This window comes from Bipolaris sorokiniana (genome assembly GCF_000338995.1).
Source record: "Bipolaris sorokiniana ND90Pr unplaced genomic scaffold COCSAscaffold_19, whole genome shotgun sequence".
Lineage (NCBI taxonomy): Eukaryota > Fungi > Ascomycota > Dothideomycetes > Pleosporales > Pleosporaceae > Bipolaris > Bipolaris sorokiniana.
In genome coordinates this window covers 371,400-395,255 of record NW_006911913.1, presented here as the reverse complement: position 1 = coordinate 395,255, position 23,856 = coordinate 371,400, and the positions used below count along the sequence as shown (strand labels likewise).

At 46.2% G+C, this 23,856-nt stretch overlaps 7 protein-coding genes across 7 annotated transcripts; 4 read left to right on the top strand and 3 right to left on the bottom strand.

Annotated features, from left to right (window-relative positions):
* Window positions 1-4,468: 4,468 nt before the first annotated feature.
* COCSADRAFT_348940 (uncharacterized protein) lies at window positions 4,469-4,928 on the top strand (the record flags this gene model as incomplete). Its single annotated transcript, XM_007707536.2, has 1 exon — window positions 4,469-4,928. The coding sequence occupies exon 1, from the start codon at window positions 4,632-4,634 to the stop codon at window positions 4,926-4,928; it is 297 nt and encodes a 98-aa protein (XP_007705726.1). The 5' UTR covers window positions 4,469-4,631.
* Window positions 4,929-5,103: 175 nt separating this feature from the next.
* Window positions 5,104-5,437, bottom strand: COCSADRAFT_165465 (uncharacterized protein; the record flags this gene model as incomplete). The annotated part of the gene is made up of 2 exons (XM_007707535.1): window positions 5,104-5,120; window positions 5,173-5,437. 2 exons carry the CDS (start codon window positions 5,435-5,437, stop codon window positions 5,104-5,106), a joined length of 282 nt encoding a protein of 93 aa, XP_007705725.1.
* A 91-nt stretch (window positions 5,438-5,528) lies between these two features.
* Window positions 5,529-6,206, bottom strand: COCSADRAFT_31378 (uncharacterized protein; the record flags this gene model as incomplete). Its single annotated transcript, XM_007707349.1, has 2 exons — window positions 5,529-6,076; window positions 6,185-6,206. 2 exons carry the CDS (start codon window positions 6,204-6,206, stop codon window positions 5,529-5,531), a joined length of 570 nt encoding a protein of 189 aa, XP_007705539.1.
* A 2,382-nt stretch (window positions 6,207-8,588) lies between these two features.
* COCSADRAFT_185688 (glycosyltransferase family 90 protein) lies at window positions 8,589-12,989 on the top strand (the record flags this gene model as incomplete). Its single annotated transcript, XM_007707534.1, has 4 exons — window positions 8,589-8,988; window positions 10,565-10,671; window positions 10,723-11,145; window positions 11,211-12,989. 4 exons carry the CDS (start codon window positions 8,589-8,591, stop codon window positions 12,978-12,980), a joined length of 2,700 nt encoding a protein of 899 aa, XP_007705724.1. The 3' UTR covers window positions 12,981-12,989.
* A 1,698-nt stretch (window positions 12,990-14,687) lies between these two features.
* COCSADRAFT_204254 (uncharacterized protein) lies at window positions 14,688-17,251 on the bottom strand (the record flags this gene model as incomplete). Its single annotated transcript, XM_007707533.1, has 2 exons — window positions 17,051-17,251; window positions 14,688-16,947 (listed from the first exon to the last, which is right to left on the bottom strand). The coding sequence occupies exons 1-2, from the start codon at window positions 17,164-17,166 to the stop codon at window positions 14,688-14,690; spliced, it is 2,376 nt and encodes a 791-aa protein (XP_007705723.1). The 5' UTR covers window positions 17,167-17,251.
* Window positions 17,252-17,829: 578 nt separating this feature from the next.
* On the top strand, window positions 17,830-19,384 carry COCSADRAFT_41761 (glycosyltransferase family 69 protein). Its single transcript, XM_007707388.1, has 3 exons — window positions 17,830-18,470; window positions 18,530-18,755; window positions 18,847-19,384. Exons 1-3 carry the CDS (start codon window positions 17,904-17,906, stop codon window positions 19,260-19,262), a joined length of 1,209 nt encoding a protein of 402 aa, XP_007705578.1. The 5' UTR covers window positions 17,830-17,903; the 3' UTR covers window positions 19,263-19,384.
* Window positions 19,385-22,055: 2,671 nt separating this feature from the next.
* On the top strand, window positions 22,056-23,723 carry COCSADRAFT_103661 (uncharacterized protein; the record flags this gene model as incomplete). Its single annotated transcript, XM_007707532.1, has 2 exons — window positions 22,056-22,612; window positions 22,676-23,723. 2 exons carry the CDS (start codon window positions 22,056-22,058, stop codon window positions 23,721-23,723), a joined length of 1,605 nt encoding a protein of 534 aa, XP_007705722.1.
* Window positions 23,724-23,856: the final 133 nt, after the last annotated feature.

The following is a 23,856-nucleotide window of genomic DNA, read 5'->3' as shown; positions in this document are numbered from 1 at the left end:
TGATAGAGTCTTACCGTGCGATAGAAAAAATACACACATGTTTCTTGCTATTAACTATTTTTTACAGGATGTGTTTAGATTGGAATAACTTTACTTCCTAGCACAAAATAATCAGGCCTGTGTTCCTATAGCCTAGAGTCTCTACGATACTGCTCAAGGTATATACAGACAACCCCAAGATACAGAACTGACACGAACCAGTAGAAGTAACTTCTGAATTTATCCGCGTTGGCCTGCAACGATGCCCCGACCGCCTGCAATACCTTGTTAGTGTATTGCGCGCTGTGACTGGGGCGACTCCCGTTAATCATGTAGCCTGATGTATCTCTTATCTCGGGTCGTACAGGCAGCCACTCTCTGCTGTGGTGCAGACGATTACTTAATTAACATTTGACTGATTGCCCGCTGTTGGATGTTATACCAGGTCACCTTGTCGCAACCGCGATCACTGACTGGGACTATTCTTTGAAGGGCAGAATCAATTATTATCACGGTATCGCTTTTGCTCCCTCTAACATGTGCCTTTCGCCACTTTCTTACGCGCACTTGCACTGTCCGCTCTCGCCCCGATTTGGCGCCTCCATCCTGCACAGCCAAGCAGGCTGCATCGTCTGGGTCGAGAATTTCAAGTATTTACTGTTGCTTTGTGTCTCTCCATTTCCAATTTAACATACCTAATCACTATAGTGGCCGATAGTTGCAACTATGAGTTCGCTTTTGCCTACAACACGATCCAATACTTTACCGCCCCTTCTGCGACTTGCGTCTGAGTTGCACCTAGCGATCATCTCGTTTCTTCCAGATCTCAAGGATGCCAAATATGAACATGATCTAGCACTTCTCCAACTTCGTCGAACGAATCGTTACTTTCGCGAGCTTGTTCCTCCGCCGACTCGCAGTGATCTTCTCTCTCTCTTGAGTTAGTTTTGTCCAAATACTCAGTGTACGCCTGTAAATTCTGTCCTTGTCTCCAACCAAGGGCAAATTTTGCTTCAGCTAGGCTCAAAGGCAAAACGGGACTGAACGGACAAGCCCGACATAAAAGATTTTGCGCAGACTGCGGATTCGATACTACAATCGGCGGGCAGAGTAAGCGGTATTGCCCTAGTACAAAAGCATCTGTTTGCGGAGTTGATTGGATATGGTGCAAGCACTACCAGTTGGTGAAAAAAGGAGAAAAGGCAGATTCAATCTGTACTGGGTTGTGTAAGGCGTGCTATAACGCCTTGGGCTTTCTACTAGTTAATTAGTACACTGCCTAGACGGAATTTACCGTAGAGGTGCTAGTGTTCTAACTAGTACCCGCTATGCTAGTTCAAATGCAACATCAAGCATGATGCTCTTCTAGAAGCATCTACAGATAAAGGGCAAAGCTCTTGAAGTTACCTAGGACATCCTTACCCGGTTTTGAAACTACAGCATCCTTGTAGTATTGCTCGATCGGAGGCGTTCTATTTGAGCCTCGGATGAGGCACTATGTGCATCAAACGTATTGGCGACCGCGCTACCGTAATTTATTGTTGAGAACTAGATGCAACTGCTTAGGAGAAGCCTAGGTACATCACTCATGAAGCCTAAAAACAGGTTCTATGTATGCGAAGAGTAATATCCTTTCAAAGTTGAGGTACCTCGCTTATTTTCCGGTACGAAGGGTTTTCCGGGCCCTAGGGATGGACGTTACGCTTATATCTTGTTCGAGCGCATTTCAGTGCCGCTGGTTGAAATACTGAGTGAAAGCTAGATAGTGCTGTGTTGCCCGACCAGGGTTCTCATTACAACCAAAACTCGTTATGATACTACCTTTACCGCGGCCAGAGTTCGCTGGTCTATTGCCTCTGTTACAACCACAGTCAACCTAGTTATGGCGCCTAATGGGCGTATATCCATCGCATGTATTGCCTCGTGAATTAGTGTGTCTTGTTGCGGAATTTGGGAAATTTCTATCGAAGAATGCTTATTGTGGAAAGGGCAGTCCTCCATATATGAAGAAGTCAGTGCTGATATGGCGGTGGCTTTTGGACATAGACTAGCGTGGATGCTATATAGGCCATGCTTCTGGCAAATCCAAACAAACAACCTTACATCACAACAGGTTATAAACCGGGCGCTCCACACCACACTCATTTTTTCTAAATCCATTCTGGTGAGTACCTTCCTGTTTTCATCGCACACTTGTTCTCTCAACTGACCGTATCGCCAGCGAGAATTACTCTACCACTATCCTATTTCATTATGAAGACCCTTCAAGCCGTTCTCCTCCACAACTCGCAATGCTGAATGTAACTAGAGGGAAGACTGCCTGGCCAGAAAGTAAGGCCCTGCTCGAGCGTAACGGTGTCCGCTTCGACTACGGCGGGGAAGTGAACAAGAACGGGCAGACATTCTACAAGGACCAACTACAGCCCAACGCGGGCAAGATCCCGGCTTTGATCGAGGACTGGAGAAAGAACAATGGTGACAAACATGGAGTCATGACAGTAGTCTTAATCGGAAAAGATGCTACGAAAGAGGAGGTTAGTCAGGCTGTTCATAATTGTTTCAAGAAGGTCAAATTTTAACCTCACACAAGTGGTGTCAGAGTGGAATTGTACAGCATATCGAAGTAAGTGCCTGTTCGATTGTTCCGTTCCGGATCGGACTCTTAACTGTAGTGCTATTTAGTTTCGCGGCTGGGCTTATCTAGATTGGCATAGGATTACGATAGACGGAAGGGTTGTTCGGTTAGAGCTCTGTTTTGTGGTGATAATAGCTTGAGCTGCCTGTTACGATCAGTCCTCAGAGAAGTTTTCGTGCACAAAGAAATGCGATCTGATTAGCTCTAAGAATCTCCGCGCTCATTGACCGTGCCAATATATCAGGGTTATCCATCTTATATATATGATGTTTTTGTAGTGATTGGGTCGTCACGTGATAGTTATGTAACAGGCAAGGTTCGCCAGAAACCTCTGAATCTGGTGTAGTCACATAGTAAAACGGAGTTTCTAGCTGTAGACGACTCTCTAGGCCTCCAGGTAGGGCTCCATCTAGTATGGAAGTGCTAACAAAACAGAGCTCTGCTGAAGACAATGAGATCAAAGGCAAACACTGTGCGTCTTGAGATATCACGACTAAGGGCACATAAGACATCCAATATTAGCTTAGTTGCCTTCTATCTGAACCAATAAATGATTTATATACATCATACGTTACTATCCATAACGTGTTTTACAAGCGAGCGGGCCATATAAGCGAGCGGGCCACCCCACCAACTTTGCGCACCTCTCTAACTCTAATCAACTATGGCCCTATCAAATTAAGCCCGCAACGTCTCTCATGAATCTGATATACAGCTAGCAATCTTAGCTATTAATCAAGATCAAATTAAGTCTCAAAGAGATGTAGCAAAAGTCTACGAAGTCTCTCGAACAACACTCCAGCGTCGACGCGCTGGCATACTTACCCAACGCGATTGCCAGCCTAACTCAAAGAAGCTTACAAAGCTAGAAGAGGAGGTGATAGTTGATCATATAATTGATCTAGATCTACGTGGATTTTCGCCTACCTACGCAGCTGTGCGTGACATGGCTGACAGACTACTGGCTGCGCGCGGCGCTAGCTAGGTTGGCGTCCACTGGCCGCGCAACTTTGTTAAGCGTACAGACAGTCTTACGACGCGTTTCAATCGAGCGCACGATAGGCAGAGGGCTCTATGTAAAGATCCAGTCCTAATTAAGGGCTGGTTTGAGCTCGTAGAGCAGATAAAGGCCAAGTACGGTATCTGCGATGAAGACGTCTATAACTTCGACGAAGCTGGCTTTATAATGGGCAAGATCACGACTCAGCTAGTCGTAACAGCGTCAGAGAGGAGGTGCCGGCCAAAGGCAGTTGAGCCAGGCAATCGTGAGTGGGTGACGCTGATCGCAGCGATCAACGCAGCTGGCTAGTCTATCCCACCGTTTCTAATCTTTACTGGCAAGTATCACCTATCTGCCTGGTACGAGGAGGCAGAGATCCCACGCGACTAGGCCATCGCAGTCAGCGACAACGGCTGGACGACTAACGAGCTAGGAGTTGAGTGGTTAAAGCACTTTATTAAGCATACAGATGGCAAGGTTGTTAGAGCACGTCGGCTGCTTATTCTTGACGGCCATAAGAGCCACCAGTCACTTAAGTTCCAAGAGCTCTGCAAGGAGAACAACATATATACGCTCTGTATGCCGCCTTACTCATCTCATCTACTCCAGCCTCTTGACGTTGGCTGCTTCTCACCGTTAAAGCGCGCGTACAGCCGCGAGGTGGAGAGCCTAATCCGCCATCATATTAACTACATTACCAAGCTCGAGTTTCTGCCAGCGTTCAAGGTAGCGTTTGATCGATCCTTCACGCTAGCCAATATCTGCTCTGCCTTCCGCGGTGCAGGCCTTATTCCTCTCCAGCCAGATGCTGTTCTATCAAGGCTTGATATAAAGCTCCGTACGCCTACTCCACCAGCTATTCTAGAGGTTCTCTGGCAGGCTCGTACGCCTAGCAATACACGCGAGCTTGAAGCTCAATCCACGTTAATACGTGATCGCGTTCAGCGGCATCAAGGCTCATCGCCAACTTCGATTATTATGGCAATTAATTAGCTTAAGAAGGGGGCTGAGGTAATAATGCTCTCGGCTGAGCTTATGCGCGATCGGATAGCCAGCCTTAAGAAGGCGAACGAAGCCGCAACAAAACGTAGACAGCGTAAGAAGAAGCGGATACAGAAGCAAGGAGTGCTAACAAAGGGAGCTGGAGAAGATCTACTCGCTCAGCGCGAGGCTGATCAGCAGATTGCTTATGAAGAGCGTCAAGGAGGAGAGCGATCAGGTGTCAACCGCCAGGCTCTAGCGCGGTGTAGCAGGTGTAGAGAGACTGGCCATAATTCGCGTACATATAAGAAAGATGCTTTAGATAGTGTTTAATCCACTATCTTAATATATATAAATTTTATTTAGTTGTAGTAAAACTGTACACGTAAAGAGGTGCGCAAAGTTGGTGGGGTGGCCCGCTCGCTTGTATGGCCCGCTCGCTTGTAAAACACGTTATTTATAGTTTGAAGACGGTTTTTCCAGTACATCTTGACTGCCGTGATCTTCGTCAAAGACCAGCTCCACCTGTTGAGAATCATAATCTGACACTGTATTCTTGCTGTTTGCTTAAACGTACTCATTCGATGAATCCTCGTTGTCGTGTTCTTCAAAGCAACTTCAGAGGGACTTGACTGTTGAGTAAGCGTTAGCAACTCGGGTATGGAGTCCCAGCAGCTGGAACTACGCCGCCGGATAACCAAGCGGAGCGTGTGAATGACAGCCATGGCGAGGTGCAAGAAGACGACAATCAGAGCAAGTATGTCGGTCGTGGAAGATACTTTGAAGGCATAGCCTGTGATTTCTTGTCTGATGTGGAATTCAGTGAATGTAGACGTCGACATGGTAGAGGGGTTCTCGTATGCTTGTCCATCCTTCAGGAGTTCGGATTGATATGAAGATTTGCGCATATGGTACGAAATCGGATTGTACTTTCTATCCTGGATCGGGATGGTAATATTCAGGACTTGCCAGATGCCGGCGCGGGATATGGCATCGGCAAAGACGGAAGCGAGTAGTTATATGTTCGACATTTGGCACTAGAAACGAGTCGGATGCCGCCATAGACATGAGAGACGATATTGTCGTTCTTGTTTCGGTGTCATTGGGATTCAAAGTATTGTTGTTTATTACTGACGTGTCCCACGGCATATCTATTCTCGCGTTGAGCTTTAAATTGACGGCGTCCAAGCAGTTGGCAGTGATAGGAAGTCGACGCCAAGATTCTTGACGTCCAGCATCTAGACGAAACATATCATATGCCCGGTAAGATGTTTCAGAAATGTCACAGGACTTGGGAGCTTTTGTGACCGAATAGACCTCTGGTTGCACCGCCTGAGCAAGGCCCACGGACAACAGTCCTTGAGCCCATCTCGCATCAACAACACAAGCGGAAAGGTTACATTGACTCTCGTTTGGCACAGAGACTGCAACGTCTCGTCTGACAACTCTGCTGTGCGCAGTTCGGTAGGATAACCATGGCTCTGGCCACCGAAGATTATGTCGTTCGTTATCGCACTACCGAACTCTGGGACGACGGGAAATTGAAGAGATATTTGCCCAGACTTGAAAGCTTTCAAGGGACTGCACACCACTCGCACTGCCGGGACCCATGTTTTAACGATAGACTTCATCTAACTGTAATAACTATCTGTATTTTGCAAAGGGAGAGTTGGAGTCGACAGGTATGGCGTCAGCAGCAATTTGCCATTCGTCGTTGATCCTAGCCGCAACTCACGCCGCGGGACCATAAACACCGGTTGCTGACGATTCTAGTGCTACTCTAGCTCTCTGCGCTGATGCTAGGCTGTAGGGCGGCACTTGTCTTTCTGGACTCCAAATCAGGAATTCCGCAGATACGTGTCGAGAGTCCTTAGGGGCTGACCACGGTCTAGGGTTGTCGCTTGAGGAAAATCTGCTTGCCAGCGCCATATACCCGCCGGCTGGGCAAAGCGCATTGGTGTAGGCATTTGATGAAGAGCAGCTGGCCCCATATATACCAGCGCCAAGACCAGGCATATAGTGCTTGATATTGAGTGTCGAGGGCCAAAGGTCTTCTGAACTGCCGTTAATTCAGTACTTAGTTCCCCCAGCAGGCCAATTACGTTCGCGTAGTATCAGTAGAGCTGCAACAGCAGAACCAGCGGCCATAGCAATGAAGCTTGTGAGCAAGACTAACCAGATTGTTGCTACGTTTCATCTCACTGCCTCCTAACTTGAAGCCGATCTGATGAGAGCAGTTGACTAAAAAAGGCCCAATCAAGTGGATAGTGCTTCTGCTCCTACCAAGCCAAAGAGAACCCAACGGAAGCCTTTCGGAACCCTGGTGGACCAAGTCAGCTACAGCCTTATATCTGAGCATATATGTTTCTTTTGAAGTTCACAAGATTTTTCAATTAATTAGTCTAAAGTAAGGTTTTCTATTGTTGCTATGTTTGATTATAAAAAATTACTCCTACAAAGCTGCTACAGCAGTTAGTGCGACAATTGTATAGCACACGGCATAGCAAAATCCAACGACCGAAAACCTGTATACAGTCAGATGGTATACTATGTTCTAATATGGCCCAATGTCCATCGTTTATGTAGAAACAGAGTTCCCCTACACTGTTAGGAAGATCACATGGATCATAACCTCTATTTTCACAGGTACTTGGTTTTTGAAATTGCGTCACTATGAAATTGCGTCACTAAACTGTATCAATCCAATTCAAAAAGATTGTAATAGCTGCTGCTTGTGCGCCCCGTGTCGGATACCTTTTCTTTTTCTTGGTATTACTGTTTTTACCTGTTTGGGCGCTGTTCGGACTTATTTCCACTCCCCCCCTAGTTGCTCCACCAAGCTATGCCCATTTGGATGTCATCAGACGACTCAATTCCTTTGCAAAGCATTGGTCTTATTAGCATGACTGCGCTTTTCGCGATATAGACTAGAATTGTCTCTGGTTACACACTTGACCCACCTTTTACGAGATCAATTATTCATAAAAGCAGCGTAGCGAATCCTTATTCTGCAGTCATGTGGCACAGCTACCGTATTAATCATTTTGAATCATGTCCGTACCACGTAAGATCGCTTAGGTTTCTTCTCCTGCAGGAATGCTACATACCCATGCGCTAGCGGTAATACTACTAGTAGCTGCATTTGCCGAGTGCGGCTAATATCCCCGACCTGATGAGTCGGCATGAGTCGGCTCGAGAGCCTCGAAAATATGCCTGCAGGGGTTGACTACCACGTAAACATCTTGAGGAGCTGCAGGGTGCCTTAGAAGCAGATGTAAGCAGGACATGTTGTATGCGTATGTTAAGTGTCTGCTGCAGGGTGCCTTAGAGGTAGATGTAAGCAGGACATATTGTATGCGTATGTTGAGTGTCTGCAGGGTGCCTTAGAAGCAGATGTGAGCAGGACATGTTGTATGCGTATGTTGAGTCTCTGCAAGGCGATGTTCCTCACAGAAAATACTTTTCTCCTCACTACTGATACAAAAACGTTGTCCAAGGACGATACATTCAATATGTTAACCAGTGTGAATCTTCGAGCCTTTCTCTTTTGAACTCCTACAAATGTGCAAGCAATCGACCATTTCCTCTTCTCATATAATGAATCGAATAGCCTGAGTTTCGGGAGTGTTGTGGCACGGGCCAAGCATCATAGTCTGGTCTCCCAGTAATCTGGGTTCCAGTAACCTTTTGTGGAGTGAGTAATTTTTTCCAGCAATCAATGATATTGACGAACAAACTGTCGATTGAATACCGCACAAAGCGATCTTTGCCTAAATTGATTCTTGTTTAAGGCGTTCCACCTTCGACTGTCATTCGCTGAAGAGTCATGTGGGTGTTACATTGCAGGAGGAGCTATGGACGGCTTTGTCGAAGACCAAAGATATAAAAGCGCCCTTGTGGCTGCATCTTCAAAATCTTCTCATCATCATCTCATCCTTTCACAATAACCCTACCTAAAAAAACTCTCGGTCAATCAATAGTTAAATTCTCATCATGCTTTTCAGCCGCCTCGCCCTCTTCGCTGCAGCCCTCTTCGTTGGTGCCGACGCCTGCAAATGTGTCAACGGTGGCAAGGACAACGCCGCAACCAGAGCCTGCTGCGCTCAACTTGGCGGAAACTTCCGTAACGGAGATGATTGTCAAGCCGGTTCTATCTCTGAGAAGCTGTCAAACTTTCGTAGATGCTGCCGCGATAGGGGATTTACTTCTGACTGCGACTGCCCTACTTGCCGAGTTGCGGCAGATGGCTCATCGGATGCGCTTGAGGGTGAAGATCAGCTGATTGCTACCAGGCGAGTCACTTCAGAAGATTTGCGATTAAGCAAAGCACAGACTAACCGATTTGTAGACTTGCCTAGATCACCACTCTCCAACTTCCCTGAATCCGAAAAGTGTGCTGATGTCGTGGACTATATGAAACTTAATGCTCTAGTGGCAATAGGGATTCTCTTAGATCCGGCGAAAGCTCACCTACTTCAAACCAAACGGTCTTGTGTCACTCGTTCTGTTTACAAAAGGCTGAAAGATAGTAAATGAACTGAATTCATTCAACAACAAATTTTTCTCTGCAACATATAAGGCTTTTGTGATAACATTATAACCCGCTCTACTGCTTGGAATGTTCTATTGCTATTTCACAACACTCAAGGAATCATCCAAGTTCATGATAGAGCACTAAAATCATTTGATATGCTTCACAATCAGCCAATCATGCAAAAATTCGAGGGAACACATGGCTGATCAATCACTATTATCCATGGTGGGCAGTGCACTGATGTCTTCGGCCTACTTCCACATAGCTGGGACGCGCAGTTTAATCAAAGATGATCGTTGATATGACACATGCCAAGATACCCTATCATAGATCTAGGAAAGTTATCCAAACGCTTTCTAACCACCTAAGGCTCTCTACACATCCCATACATTGCCGTTTTTTGTAACTCTGTCAGATACGATATGTGGCAATGTTGTTCATAGCCGGATCTTATTCGTGTTCATTTGCTTTTATTGGGCAAGGACACCCTTGATATTTCAAACTTATGAGTTCCATAGTTAGACACGACCAGGCGGCTTGCTGTTACTTCATAGTGGGTAAGACTATAATGGCGCCTAAATCGCGGCTAGCGACGTCTATCGTGGTTGGCTACAAGTGCATGCAAGTACAAGGAAGATCACATCAGCCAAGGTGCCGTACCTTGCTGTGCGCTTCTATCATTTGTGCATATACTGTGCTGACAAGCTTAAGTTTTGTATGTGGAGAGGCTAAGAGTGATGATCAGGCTCTTGTCCAGATGAGTCTACCTCTGATTCAGCATTGGAGAGGAACTTTCGGCTGTTCTTATTAATTTAGTGGACGCTACACTGTATATAGTGTAGCTCTCATTCAATACCATAGCCAGTGTCACCCCATGTACAAAACTTAGGCCTAGAACCGTAAACATAGCCTAAGTACAATCCTTGTCAAGGTGGGGCGGGAGATCCTACAGCACGGACGGTCTCATTGACGGCGTCCCTATTGGCCACTATGACGCGTGAAAGGTCACAGCCGATGCACTCTGATCCACAAAAGGTAGGTGCCGCCGCTTGGAAGCGGGATTCGTGTTTGATCTGTTCCGTCCATTAGGCCCCTTTGCACAGCCGGGTAAGCTCCCCGCATCAGATCCAGGTACAATATCGTGCAGACGAAAAGGAGGCTTTTGAAGCGCAGACTTACACAAAAATTTTCTTCCCTACGTTGTTTGCATCCAGAATTTTCAGCAAATACAACATGTGCAGCTCGTATGTGCCGCCCCCATCAAAATCAGTATTTACATCAGCTGGTTTAGCATTGTTATTCGCAATTTTGTCGCAACACTACTTCACTCAACAATCAGAGTTGCTGTCAGAAACTTTGAGCTGGGTCCTACTGCCTGTAATCTTCAATTTCATAGAGCACCTAGGAGTAGCTGGGCAGTCTAAACATACACAAGCTGACGGCGCCCCACAATCTGAATCATCACGTTCCTTGTGGATACTCGCTTTCTGCTTGGCTTCCTCGTCCTTCTACAGAGCTGAATATGGTACTGTATGGCTCTATGTAAGTATTCTACCTTAGGAGTGTGTTCCCCAATAAGCTGACAATAGTTAGCCAATATTGCTGCCATTGATTCAATTAGTACAAGCATATCTCTGGGGCAACGCTTCCATAAGCACTTATAAAACCCAATCATCTTCAAACTCCATGCAGTTAAGCGTGTTGAGTGGGACTTTCGCTGCTGTCATACTGTCTTATGGCGACATTGTAAGCTCTGCCTTATCGGCTATTGCGGTTCTTATGCAGTTTTTGGTGTACACATCTCTGCTGCGTAGCGATGGTTCAAGGCTCAAATATTTCCCGCGGGTCTATAATTTCCAGCAGACTGTTTTTAATCTTTCGAAGAAGACTACGCTAGCCATGATGATTGCGATTGGTCTACAAGCCAGATTTCTTGGTTTCGCAGCAGGCGAAATTCTCCCCACTTTGTCCTTGGCGATTCTCAAAGCGCTCTCATGGTACTTCATAGCTCACACTGTACGTTCTTTCATCAAATACCTAATGAAATCCATACAATTTAAATCTTTTCTAACCGTATTTAGGCACAACAGACATCCTGGACTATTGCTCCATCAATCCACACCACTGCACTCATGTGTACACTCCAACCCTCTCAACAATCATCTCTGACACGTGCATCTTTCTTGGTAATCGGGCTTCTCCTAGTACTAGCCCAAGTTATCCAAACCCTGGACAAAAAGGTCAGGTTCCGGAACTACCTCTGGATGTTCTCCCTGGTCTCTCTCATTCCGTATCTTATACATGTCTATGCCATACAAAGTGCGATTTTGGATGCAGAATCGACCTACAACAATTATAGAAGCCACCCGATTGAGAAATTGATTCGGAGTCAAAGTACAGAGTTCCACGAAGTCCTCCGAAGACAGAGCCAGACCTACAGTGCAGCACACAAAGAGTATGAACGGAGATACAATTTCAGTCCACCCACTGGATTCGAGGGCTGGTACAGCTTCAGCGTATTGCACAAATCGCCTATCATTGACGAATTTGATACGATACATCGTTCAGTCTCACCGTTCTGGAAATTAAGCGGAAATCAGGTAACGCAAATGATGGAAACAGCATACACAGAGCCTGGAAGTGAACTATGGCTCTGCAAGTACAAAAGCAAGAGTGGCAAAACTACTTGTATACATGCTTGGAGGACCTTTGATAGGCATATCACGGTATTGTTTGATAAACTTTTGGGGAGTTTGAAGGGTGCGATCCCGGATGTGGTGTTCTTGGTGAACCACCTCGATGAGCCGAGGGTGGTAATACCGCCATTTCTACACGAAGCAAGAGAAACGCCTGTGAATATGACCGACTTATCACATCGACCCATCTGGAACGAGATAACAAAGTCGTGCGAAACTTCAGCCTACGAAGACGCTATCGTATCCGAAAGGGACATAAGCACGTTCAATCTCCCTTTTGTTATTTCTCAAGAGTCATCTCTGGACCTCTGTCGCCATCCTGAATACCGCAAAATGCACGGGCTTTTTCAGTCACCAACATCCTTCCGCTTGATCTCAGGTTTCGTTCCCGTGCTTTCCACTGGTGCACCATCCTCGATGGACGATGTTCTGTTTCCTAGTCCCGCGTATATTGAGGAAAATTTCCAATATAATGCGTCCAAAGATATCTCTTGGGATAAGAAAATCAATGAGGTATACTGGGCAGGTTCGACGACAGGTGGATTTGCTAAGAATGACGAATGGAGAAACTTTCATCGGCAGCGCTTTGTCACGCTTTCTCAGGGTCTTGGGAAAAGGCAGGTTGCGCTTATAAGGAAACGAGATGGGGAATATCAACGTCTACAGTCCTCATTCCCAATGAACTGGTTATTCCAGGTCGCCTTTACTAGAGTCTTTCAGTGTGAAAAGAACCACTGTCGAGACCAGAAGGCGCACTTCCACATCAAACCCTGGGCTGAAAGGGACCGCTCATTGAAATCACGTTTGACCTTTGATATGGATGGAAATGGGATAAGTGGACGATTCTATCAACTACTGGCTTCGAGATCGCTGCCTCTGAAGCAGACCTTGCTCCGAGAATGGCATGATGACCGATTATTTCCTTGGGTACATTACATTCCCATCAGCCAAAGTATGGAGGAGCTACCCGAAACTGCCTCATATCTTACATTTAGCGAGTCAGGCCAAAGAACAGCACATGAGATTGCAGAGCAAGGGCGTGTATGGTTTTCGAAAGCTTTCAGAGAGGTGGACATGAGTATCTACGTGTATAGATTACTGCTTGAGCTTGCACGCCTGCAAGACCCTGCACGGGAGGCTGCTGTATATTACTAAGAATCTTAGGACGTTCATCGTCAATTTCCAATCTCACTAGACTTTCGAATGAGGAGAGATTAGGTGCCCGGTTTCAAGAGAGGTTAAATGTCTTAAATATCGTCACAGCTATAGAATTGTCAGTATCATGTAAGACTGATTTACAGCTGATAGTATGATGAGTTTTCAAATGAAGCAATGATAACATATTCTTTCGTATTTGCAGACCCATCCGGTTAGCTTTTTTCATATGAAGCTTTCACCTGATCTTATTTCATGACATCTACCAATTTGTCAGTACTCAGCTCTGGCTTAGAGATGCTATGAAGAATGCCTCAAGATCTCTGACTAGGCTATTGACGAGATCATTAAGAGCACGAAGGTCCAAGATGCATTAGCTTTACAACTGCTATTCTCTACGTCCACCCATGCGTTTCTCAGGCAGGTACCTCCAATTCCTAGATGGTCTGGAGCCAGCTTTTACGATACCAAATGGTCTACATTTATATTAGATTAGCACTAAGCCGATACATGAGTTCTTCGAGAAAGTATGCAATCTTGCGTATCATCATATTTCTTGTTTCCAGAACCAAGATATTGTCAACGACAAGGACCTACTATTTTTCGTAAAGTGAAATGATACTAATTCTACGAGTTCCTCTAAGGCTCAAAGTCTCTGAATAGTGTTCCAAATCCAGGGCTCGAGATTACGTTGCTAGGAGACTTGAGGGAATGTAGACGCCTGACTATATATCTGAATTTAGCTGACACATGCCGTACCATCACTAACATTCTTTCTAAGACATATTCTAGAAAGTTAGCTATGGATTACGCTCAGTTTCAAACAACGATGCAAAATTTCTGAAGAAAAATGAAAATTGATATGTGTTTTTCTGAATATCTTATGACTGATACATAGCCTATTAGCTTTTGCCAAAGTATCGAGATTGATAAACTTCACAATACACTCTTCAGTCGGTTGGTTCATATGTATTTGACCCTATTCGATTTGTGTCGTAGTATCTGGACTATGGATTACCGCCGCTACGAATTGCGAGAGGTTACGCACTCCACCGCAGCTCTTTCCTGCCAAAGAGTAAACAACCACAACGGCCCGGGCTCTGCGCTCGATAAAACATCAAACATCTAAGATACTTACCTAATTTGCAGAGCGTTGCATCGCCAACTCCAGTTAGCTACATTTAATGACTCAGGCTCTTCAGTATCATGAACAACTCGAAATTCCTAATTGAGGCAAAAGATTACGTTCATTTCAATAGTATGCAGCCGCAGCGTGATGAAATTTGTTACATCTAATCATAGTTAGAGAGATATTCAAAGACCTATGTTGAGGTGGTGCACGTGGCTTCTAAATCCTAACTTGCTGTGGTTTGCATAACTGGATTGAATGATATGAACGACGCTACTGCTAGGACGTAAAATCAAAACTATGCATTTGATCTCTGCTGCCTTTCTCTACTGCTCTTGATATTCAAAACTTGTATTCATTGAAAAAATGGTTAAATGTGGTCCTCAAAGCAGTGCCTTTCGATCAACAGTACACCTTGCCTTCTCATCATGTAAGCAGCTAAGTTGTAAATCAATGCCATTGCATAATTATATGAAATGTTACACATCATATGTTTTGTGCACGTTTCTGACTTTGTTAGAAAAAAGTTCTTGTTATTTCTACAAAGATAACCAGGGTCAGCTTACGCACGGTCGAGTTCAAGCATATGCTACCCCATCTTGCAATTTCTGCCTGCTAAAAGTGTCATCGAACACTATCTGAGCTCTTTCATCTTTCAGTCGAACCCATACCCTTTCCTTGAAGACATCGACGGTTTCGATGCCACCCCCTGTATTCTCGAGTTTACTAGTGTAAGCCGAGTTCATCGCAAGTGCAGTCAATTCCGAGGGTGAACCCCAGCTATTTGAATACCACCCCGTCATAGCTGAGTAACCAATGTGAATCGAGACTAGTAAAACATATAGTGAAAGAGCAATCATCGCAGCAATCTGCGTTTTACCTTGAGGGCTATATGCATAGCCCAAAATTCGAACTTTCATCACAAATCTAGTGGCTTTCGCCTCATCGTCTTTGGTAATGTTGAAAGCATTGCCGCCATACCCCAGTCTTCCGTTTTGAGGGAGGATTTGCTTCACCCACATTCCAAGGCTCCATGGGTTTGAAGGTTCGTTCAATCCACTAAGAGTCCCAACCATGGTTTTGTCAAAATTTGCTCCTCCGATCGCGTTTGTTAGCAGTGTCGCAAGGATGTTCTCGACGATAATAGGAAACCACTCTGAACTAATAGTAAAATCTGATGCCCACAGACCAGCTGTTTCTGCCAGAGCAGAAAAAACAGTATCATTGGTTTGGTTGGAGGTTGAAATAGTGGGATTTAGATACCTGGCCCAGTCAGCACTGAGCTTGATTGGTCGGTACGCGGAATTGAATGTTCCCACGTTATCAAAACCACTGGGAGCGCTGAAGACATTCGTAATAGAGTTCCGTGAAGTTTTCAACGTAACGTTTGCAAATCGACTGTCAATGCTACAAGTGTGATATGCCGCAGGACCTGCTTTCGACTTTGGAATTGTAGCCACAACCATCAACGAGGTCTGGGTCTTTTGCAGAAACTCAGAATCGTCGATCCAGTATAGCGAAGGGCGGCCACTGGAAACGAGTAACTCTTCTATCGGAGAGGTTATCGATGTATCGTCAATGTGTAGCCATTCTCCAAAGCTGGCATGGCTACCTAAATGAGCTGCAGACCCAGGTCCGTGACTGAGAGTGACGTTGCGAAAACTCGGAAAGCGTAATTTAACTGCTTCACCTGACACATAGTTGGTGTTATGACACCGTGTCATAACCAATGACTGTAAACAGTCTGTTGTAAAGGAAGCATCTCGGCGGTATTTGAAATTGCCAATATCTGAATTTGCAGCTGCATTGATCCATAGTCTTTCAAGGTCGACTAACGCATCTGCAACCGGGGAAGGTGAGACAGTTGCTAAGGTGAATGCGTTGGCCCATAGGAGTGACATGGGAAAGTTGCGGATGTTCCTCGTGCGCAGGACAAGTTGACGTAATGATGAGCGACCAGGCATGAAAAGTGACTGTGGCATAGCTCCCATACCTCCAAGGGATTTCCAATGCGGAAAATATTGCTCGTTGAGAATTCGCCAGCCGCTTGCTGGGCATGACGTGTCTCCATCTTCAACGCTGCAATGACTCATATCAGGAATCGCCTCGATTTTATCAGGGTTTAGTGATGCTTCTGTAGCGTCGATCCAAAAAGTTGTCCCCCCTGCGGGCCATTCATCCAAGCGTGGCCTCATAAGAATTCCAGTGGATGGCCCAACTGTTAGTCCAGCAACAGAGCAGATGACAAGCAAGCTGATGACAATCCATTTCGTTCTTCTCTTCTCCCATTCGTGGTAAATTGTGCCCCAAAGCTCTGGCGACCATAGGAATGTGAGGTCCTTGAATTGAGTTGCTGAGAACACAGTACCGAAAGGGACGCCATCGCCAAAAACCAGTTCCTTCCGGATATAAGTGATGACCATAGCGCTAAGGGATGCAAGCATAAATAGCTCATGCAATTTTGCGGCAAACAGGAGCGCCGCCAGCTTCTGAGTGTCTTGCCCAACAGCGCCACTGAGTTCACCGCCGATATAATGGTTTGACCCGTTGAGAATCAGTAGAGCAATTGCCGCCGAGACTGGGACTAGATGTACAACACATCGAAGTGTCGCCTTAAGCTTGTTCCTCTTCATAACAACCTTCTTCTTCTCTGTAACTGGCCAGCCGCAGTTTTTGGCAAGCAGATTAAAGCCAGCTGAGAGCCCGAGAGCCTTGAAGATCTGTTGAAGGTGCGAGCGAAAACCTCGATCAGGCTGAGAATTATTACAGGCATTTTGGAGAATATATTGTCGATCTGAGGAATCGGAGAAGGAATTGGAGGTTGTGGTTGTTTCTGAGCTTTGCTTCAACATTAGCCTGCGGTCCCTGATCCATAGTTTGTCACTCAGGCCGGTATAGCTACTCTCACTTGCAAAGACTAAAGTAATAATTCTGAACATACAGATTGATAGTGGCTGAAGATGTCAACAAGGAGTCTGGTTTTCGGTGGTCTGACGCAGGGGAAATCTCTCGTTCGGGTGTTGCGGATTCTAGTCTTTCCAGCTCTAAGGAAGGCATGATGCCGAACGAAAAGGAAACAAATGAAATCACAACAAGGGAGGAGCAAGATGGTTCGAACAGATTGAGATGGAACTTGAAGACGGCATAGGGATAAGACGACCACACGGAGGAACAGCCTGGTTTCATAGCGGCGCCTATGGAGGATGTGCAGCCCCTGCATGATGCACTATGCGGAACGCATCCATCTAAAAAGACGTGCAAGGCAGTATCTTTCCCAATGTGATAGATTCAAGGGTATATCTAAGACCAAGAAATGCCAGAAAGTGCTGCGTGGAGCATAGGAGGACAGGAATGTAGATCTGTCAAGTAGCAACTCCAAGGTGCGAAATTTGAATATAATCAACGCCTTCTACGATGATGCATTCAAGTCCTGCGAGCGTTAATTTGTGAGATGAGGGTTGCCTCATCAGTCCAGGCTGAAGGGCGCTTAACAACTGACCAGGCATCCTCCTCAGGCGTGGATGGTATGGTAGCAGATGTTGTGTATGTGGGATCGGCGCGGGACGTCCGAGGTGGGCCGATAATTAAAGCACGCGCGTTGGAGTCTTCCAAGCGGCTAGAAGCGCGACATGATTGGCGAGCGATGGGGCAGCCACCGTCAGGCCTATGCCTGCCCGTGCCTAGTGGAAGAATCAGCCCCTTGCATGTTTCTCGGTTGGACTTGGAAGGATCCTCAATCTACCTGTTGGCTTTCTCTCACTCAATCTTGTTCAGCATGCCTTCACGAAGCTTCAATGACAGCATTAACGCGCTACTTACGGATTCTCCGCCGTCGCTCGACCAAGCAGGTGCTCATCCTTGCTTTTATATTGTTCAACATCTTCGACATCGCCCAGATACTGCGCTGCCTTTCAAGCTCTACAGCTGAGCCGATTCCTCGACGACAAGAACGTGTCTACATCGCTAGTTTACATTGGAACAACGAACGTATTCTTCGAAGCCATTGGAATGATGCTGTTGTAGCTTTGGCCAATGCTCTCGGTCGGGAAAATGTCTTCATAACTGTATTCGAAAGCGGAAGTTGGGATAACAGCAAAGGGGCTCTAAGGGAGCTAGATAGGGCATTAGAGGCGCATCAGATCAGACGAAACATTACTTTGTCCGATACTACCCATCTGGATGAGATATCCGCAGTGAACAAGGGTTCCGGTTGGATCGATACACCCCGAGGGAGGAGGGAGCTCAGACGAATACCATATCTTTCCAGACTTCGCAATTGGACCCTGGAGCCCCTACAGGAGCTCATTCGGCAAGGGGAGAAATTTGACAAGGTGCTCTTCTTGAACGACGTTGTATTCACTGTATGTCTCCAGAGTCTATTTGGTCTTTGAAATACCTCCAGTAGCTGATCAAAACTCAGACTGAGGACGTCTTTCGACTCCTTGACACAAACAACGGAAACTTTGCCGCTGCTTGTTCATTAGACTTTAGTCGACCCCCACAATTTTATGACACGTTTGCACTCCGAGATGCTGAAGGTCATGAGATGTTAATGCAGACGTGGCCTTACTTTCGTGCGAGGGACTCTCGACAAGCTATATTGGAAAATCGGCCCGCACCAGTGGCGAGTTGTTGGAATGGCATGGGTGAGTTCAATATATTTCTAGTTGGCTGTACAATTTCCTTCCTCTTTTTCTGCTGCTCAGCTGTTGACTAATTCCGTGTGCTGGAACGCAGTTGCTATGCCCGCTGAACCCTTTGTTTCCGAACCTCCGCTACGCTTCCGAGGCATTCCGGATTCCCTTGCCATGTCACACCTTGAGGGATCAGAATGCTGTCTTATTCACATAGACAACCCTCTCCGCGCAGAGAAGCAAACGTACGTCAACCCACAGGTACGGGTAGGCTATAGTGCTGAAGCATACGATGCTGTAAACCCGCAACGGTATATGTTATCTGCTTGGTGGATTCTCAAAGCTTTGTGGGAGAACCGCATTCGGCGCTGGGTCACATCGCCTTCATTGAAAGAGTGGAGGGTACGAAGAAGAGTGAATAAATGGAGATCGGTAACCAAAGAGAACGAAGAAGCTGGGGAAATATGCCTTATCAACGAAATGCAAGTACTCATCGAGAATGGATGGGCTCATGTTTAGATGTCCAGCTCACCAAAGAGACTGCACTAGCAGACCTAATTTATTTCTTACTGGAAAATATATGTATATCACGCAACTCAGCCTTTAACCAAAAACAGAAATAACACTTCTCTCTACTGTGCAATTGATAACTGCTATATTTTACAAGATATCGGAATAATTGTACCCTCAAAAAGAAACGAAACAATACAGGAGAAACGAAATGAATAATCCCAAATTTGAGTCAAAAGGTAAGGATTAGCGAGGCACAAGTACATTGTATAACCAACAGCCTAACACTCGGCTAAAGAAGATAATCTGGCTGGTCAGGTGGAAACCCATAGATTCTGTTTGATTCGTACTCGGAAGGGGTTGGAGGGACGAAGACCGAAGTATGACCAAAGATACAGACCCAGGCTCCCATTTCAAAAGTGCACGTTTAACGCTGTCCACTATGCAACAATGTATGGCGGGAAGACGAGAAAGATCACACAGACAGATGAAAAAAAAAAGGGCGGGACTTTGTATATCGATGCTTCAGTGGTAGTATCTGTATGTGGTAAAATCTTCAATGCACCATAGAGTTGCTGCACCTAGGCTCGTTCTTTTAGAACTGAACGTACGCTGAATTTTGATTCAGAATCTTGCCTGTTAGTCACACTGTCAACGGGTATGTCAATCACCATTCACGTTGTCTAACACTTCGCCAAGTTTTCTGCTGATTTGGGGCCAAGCAACCCTCTCCCGGTCAATGAGTCTCGTCCATGCCCTGTAATCAATATCAATGTGATTGGCTGTTCTTGTTTGAAGCGCCGTCCGTATCGATGACTTCATTCATGGCTGTCTCGCTATCTCTGCTGTTGGTATCGCAGACGTCGCTGCGATGACTGCAATGGCACCCTTGGTCACACAAGATCTCACTGCCGTCGCTTGGTAGACGATTCATAGTTTGGAGATAACCAAAAATGGAGCCCATCACAAAGAGTCCGAGAGGTTGTATTGCTGTCGCCTCAATCAACGTTTTCCAAGAACCAACATCCTGCGGCTCTTCTCGGAACGACAATGCCAGAGATCAGCACCACCTCCACCTAGCACCAGCTGCGGACAATGATTGTAGAGTCATTATCGAGCTACGTTTGTACACTAGATATCGACCTTGCGAATTCCTGGACTGAACGGGTGTGAGGTAGTCCGTTTAGCTCACTCGACTGGCAGGAAGATAACACACAAGCAATCAGCGTCCCTGAGATTGGCTCAAAGAAGGAATAACAAGATAAAATCATAGGTGATAAGCAATAATAATTGAGACCGTGGCTTTAGCGCTTTCCACACGAGAAAGGCTTTTGAACAAATTAAACCCTTCAAACCTCTGTTTCAGTCCAATGTTTCTTCAACTTTGACCTTGCACTGGAACTTCTGACCATCGCGAAGGCGTACTATCAAGAGAAGATGTTTTTCATAAAAAGATTCTGCTGTGAGTGTTTAGAGGGTGTTGCTCGATACTGGCGATGCTTTTTTCGCTATTTGAAATTACGTGCGACTGTAGAATCCAAAATGATACGGACAGAGCTAGAAGACCTGAGTTCTGAGATGTTAGTGCGGATGCGGGCAAGATGCATGTGAGTTGCCTGCAGGGCTATGTTCTTTACAGCATGCAGGATACAAACAATGAACAAGATTATATAAGGGAAGGCTGCATAGGTAGTGGCGTAGTCGCTTGTTCTGAAATACCACGTAGAAGCAGATGGGTGATGTGATCCTTCGAACGTGAATACACTTCATAAACACTTTGTCTCCGCCCGATGTTAGTATCTATTCAACACCAAAGGTGACATGCATGAGCGTTGCTGCAGATTGAGGATTCGGAAGAAATGAACAACAGTTGAACAAATGATGTTGGACAGCGACTGCATTTTTGCGGTTGGCGTAGTCAACCTGGGTGTTTAGCTAAGCCACAAATTACGTTACAACAGCTGAAACGGTAAAAAGTTGATTATATGATCGTGCCTTACGTGGGTTGAGACACGGGAAAATAACAAGGGGAAAGTCCTCTTAGTGTTTTGTAGGCTGAAAGATGGAAGTCTCTAAGACTGTACTAGCGATTGGGTAGAGGTGAAAGTAGAGTACTAGGGTCGGCGAGGCGATGGTATTTAGAAAATCGTCAAAACATATTGTTTGTATTATTCATAAGATCATCACATTTGAAAAGATGAGTGGATAAACCACAATGGACGTTAAAGGGAGTACCGCATATACGATCTCTATTTAGCGTCATAATAAAACAGCCCGTAGATGATTTTCATAATTAGAGAGGGTTACACGAACCCAACAACACGACAGATTCAGATGCTGATGACGTCACAATACGTGTCCATTCCTACAACGTTGAACATTACACACAACAACGATGACCCAAGGAATTGTCAGATGTAGATTGCAAATTGATATAGACGTCTTTCTCTCCATTAGTTACTAGGCAATATCCACCCGTACTATGTAGGCAAGCAAGATACGCAAATCTTGCTACCTTGGAACCGCTTGATAAAACGTAGCTACGAGAACCTACAGTAAACAGCGCAAATGCTGTTCGTAAAACAGCACGAAAAACACAAGATTCCTCTATCAACACAATCGGCTATTATCGAAATGCTTACGGTCCTCTTATTCATCCTTGGCCTCAGCACGACACTAGGGGCAGCATGTGACGGTATGGAGCAGAACACAACATGCGTGCTGGATACCGATCCACTACAACAACCCTTTCACTTCTTTTTTCCACCTCAAGATGCAGCAAATACCTCTGCATTGTTTTCGATGCCGAAATGTCGAGGAATCACGCTCGAAGAAGCCACTATCGACCAACTGCAAGGGTACCTAGGTGACGGAACCATCACATCTGTCGATCTCCTCAGATGCTACCTCGATAGAGTATACCAAGTCGACAAATATATCAATTCTATCATGGAACTCAATCCGGATGCCGAGAAGATGGCTGTTGCACTTGACGCCGAGCGTGCTGCTGGTCGCGTACGAGGCCCACTACACGGTATACCATACATTGTCAAAGACAACATTGCAACAAAAGATCGAATGGAGACTACAGCGGGAAGCTGGATGCTAATGGGAAGCATCGTGCCTCGGGATGCGCATGTTGTTGCAAAACTACGGGAAGCAGGCGCTCTTCTCATAGGCAAAGCAACGATGTCTGAATGGGCAGACATGCGATCGAACAACTATTCGGAAGGGTACTCTGCAAGAGGTGGTCAGGCGAGGAGTCCTTACAATTTGACTGTTAATCCTGGCGGAAGTAGTACAGGAAGTGCAGCAGCGGTAGCTGCAAATATCGTTACTTTCTCACTAGGCAAGTTCATGTCCTCAAAGATCCATCTCCAATCCAACACTGACACACCACCAGGCACCGAAACCGACGGCAGTGTCATCAACCCCGCAGAACGCAACGCCCTAGTCGGCATCAAACCCACCGTAGGTCTCACTTCGCGTGCGGGCGTCATCCCAGAAAGCATCCACCAAGACACCATCGGCACTTTCGCCCGCACCGTCCGCGACGCCGCCTACGCCCTCGACGCAATCTACGGCATCGACCCCGACGACAACTACACCTTCGCCCAACATGGCAAAACATCCCAAGCAGGCTACACATCCTTCCTCTCCAATGCCTCGGCCCTCTCCACCGCAACCTTCGGCCTCCCCTGGCACACCTTCTGGACACACACCCCACCCCCTCAACAATCCCACCTCCTCTCCCTGCTCTCCCTCCTCCAGTCCTCCGGCGCAACCATCCTCAACGAAACCGAACTCCCACATTACAAAACCATCATCTCCCCCGATGGTTGGAACTGGGACTACGGCACCTCCCGCGGCTACCCAAATGAATCCGAATACACAGTCGTTAAAACAGATTTCTACAACAACATCCAGAGCTACCTTTCATCTCTAGAAAACACTTCCATTCGCTCCTTGGAAGACATGGTAGCATATAATTATGCCAACGATGGTACCGAGGGTGGGAACGCGTGGCCAAACGGTATACCCGCGTTTTACTCGGGCCAAGACGGATTTCTCGCATCCCTGGAAACGAAGGGTGTCATGGACGAAACGTATTATCAAGCTCTATCTTTCATACAAAGGACGACGAGGGAAGAGGGAATCGATGCGGCACTCACGCATAATGGACGTAAGATAGATGCGCTGCTTGTGCCGGCGGATGTAGGTCAGACGTATCAGATTGCGGCGCAGGCGGGGTATCCAATGATTACAGTGCCGGCGGGAGTGGGTGAGGAGACGGGAATGCCATTTGGACTGGGGATTATGGGGAGGGCGTGGGGAGAAGGGGAGTTGTTGAGGTGGGCGAGTGCGATTGAGCATCTTTTGAGAGGGGAGCACGGGAGGGCGGATATGCGGAGGACGATGCCGAGGTGGTTTGGGTATTTGGAGAGGAACATTCCGGTTAGGAATTTGTAGGGTTAGGGGGAAGATGGTGGAGTGGGTAGGGAAAGATGGGATACAATTTTATCATGCAGACACGGCACAGCGGTACAGCTGAAATCTTTCTGATAGTCCGAAAGTGTGGATTATTCAAATTACAACTTTAACG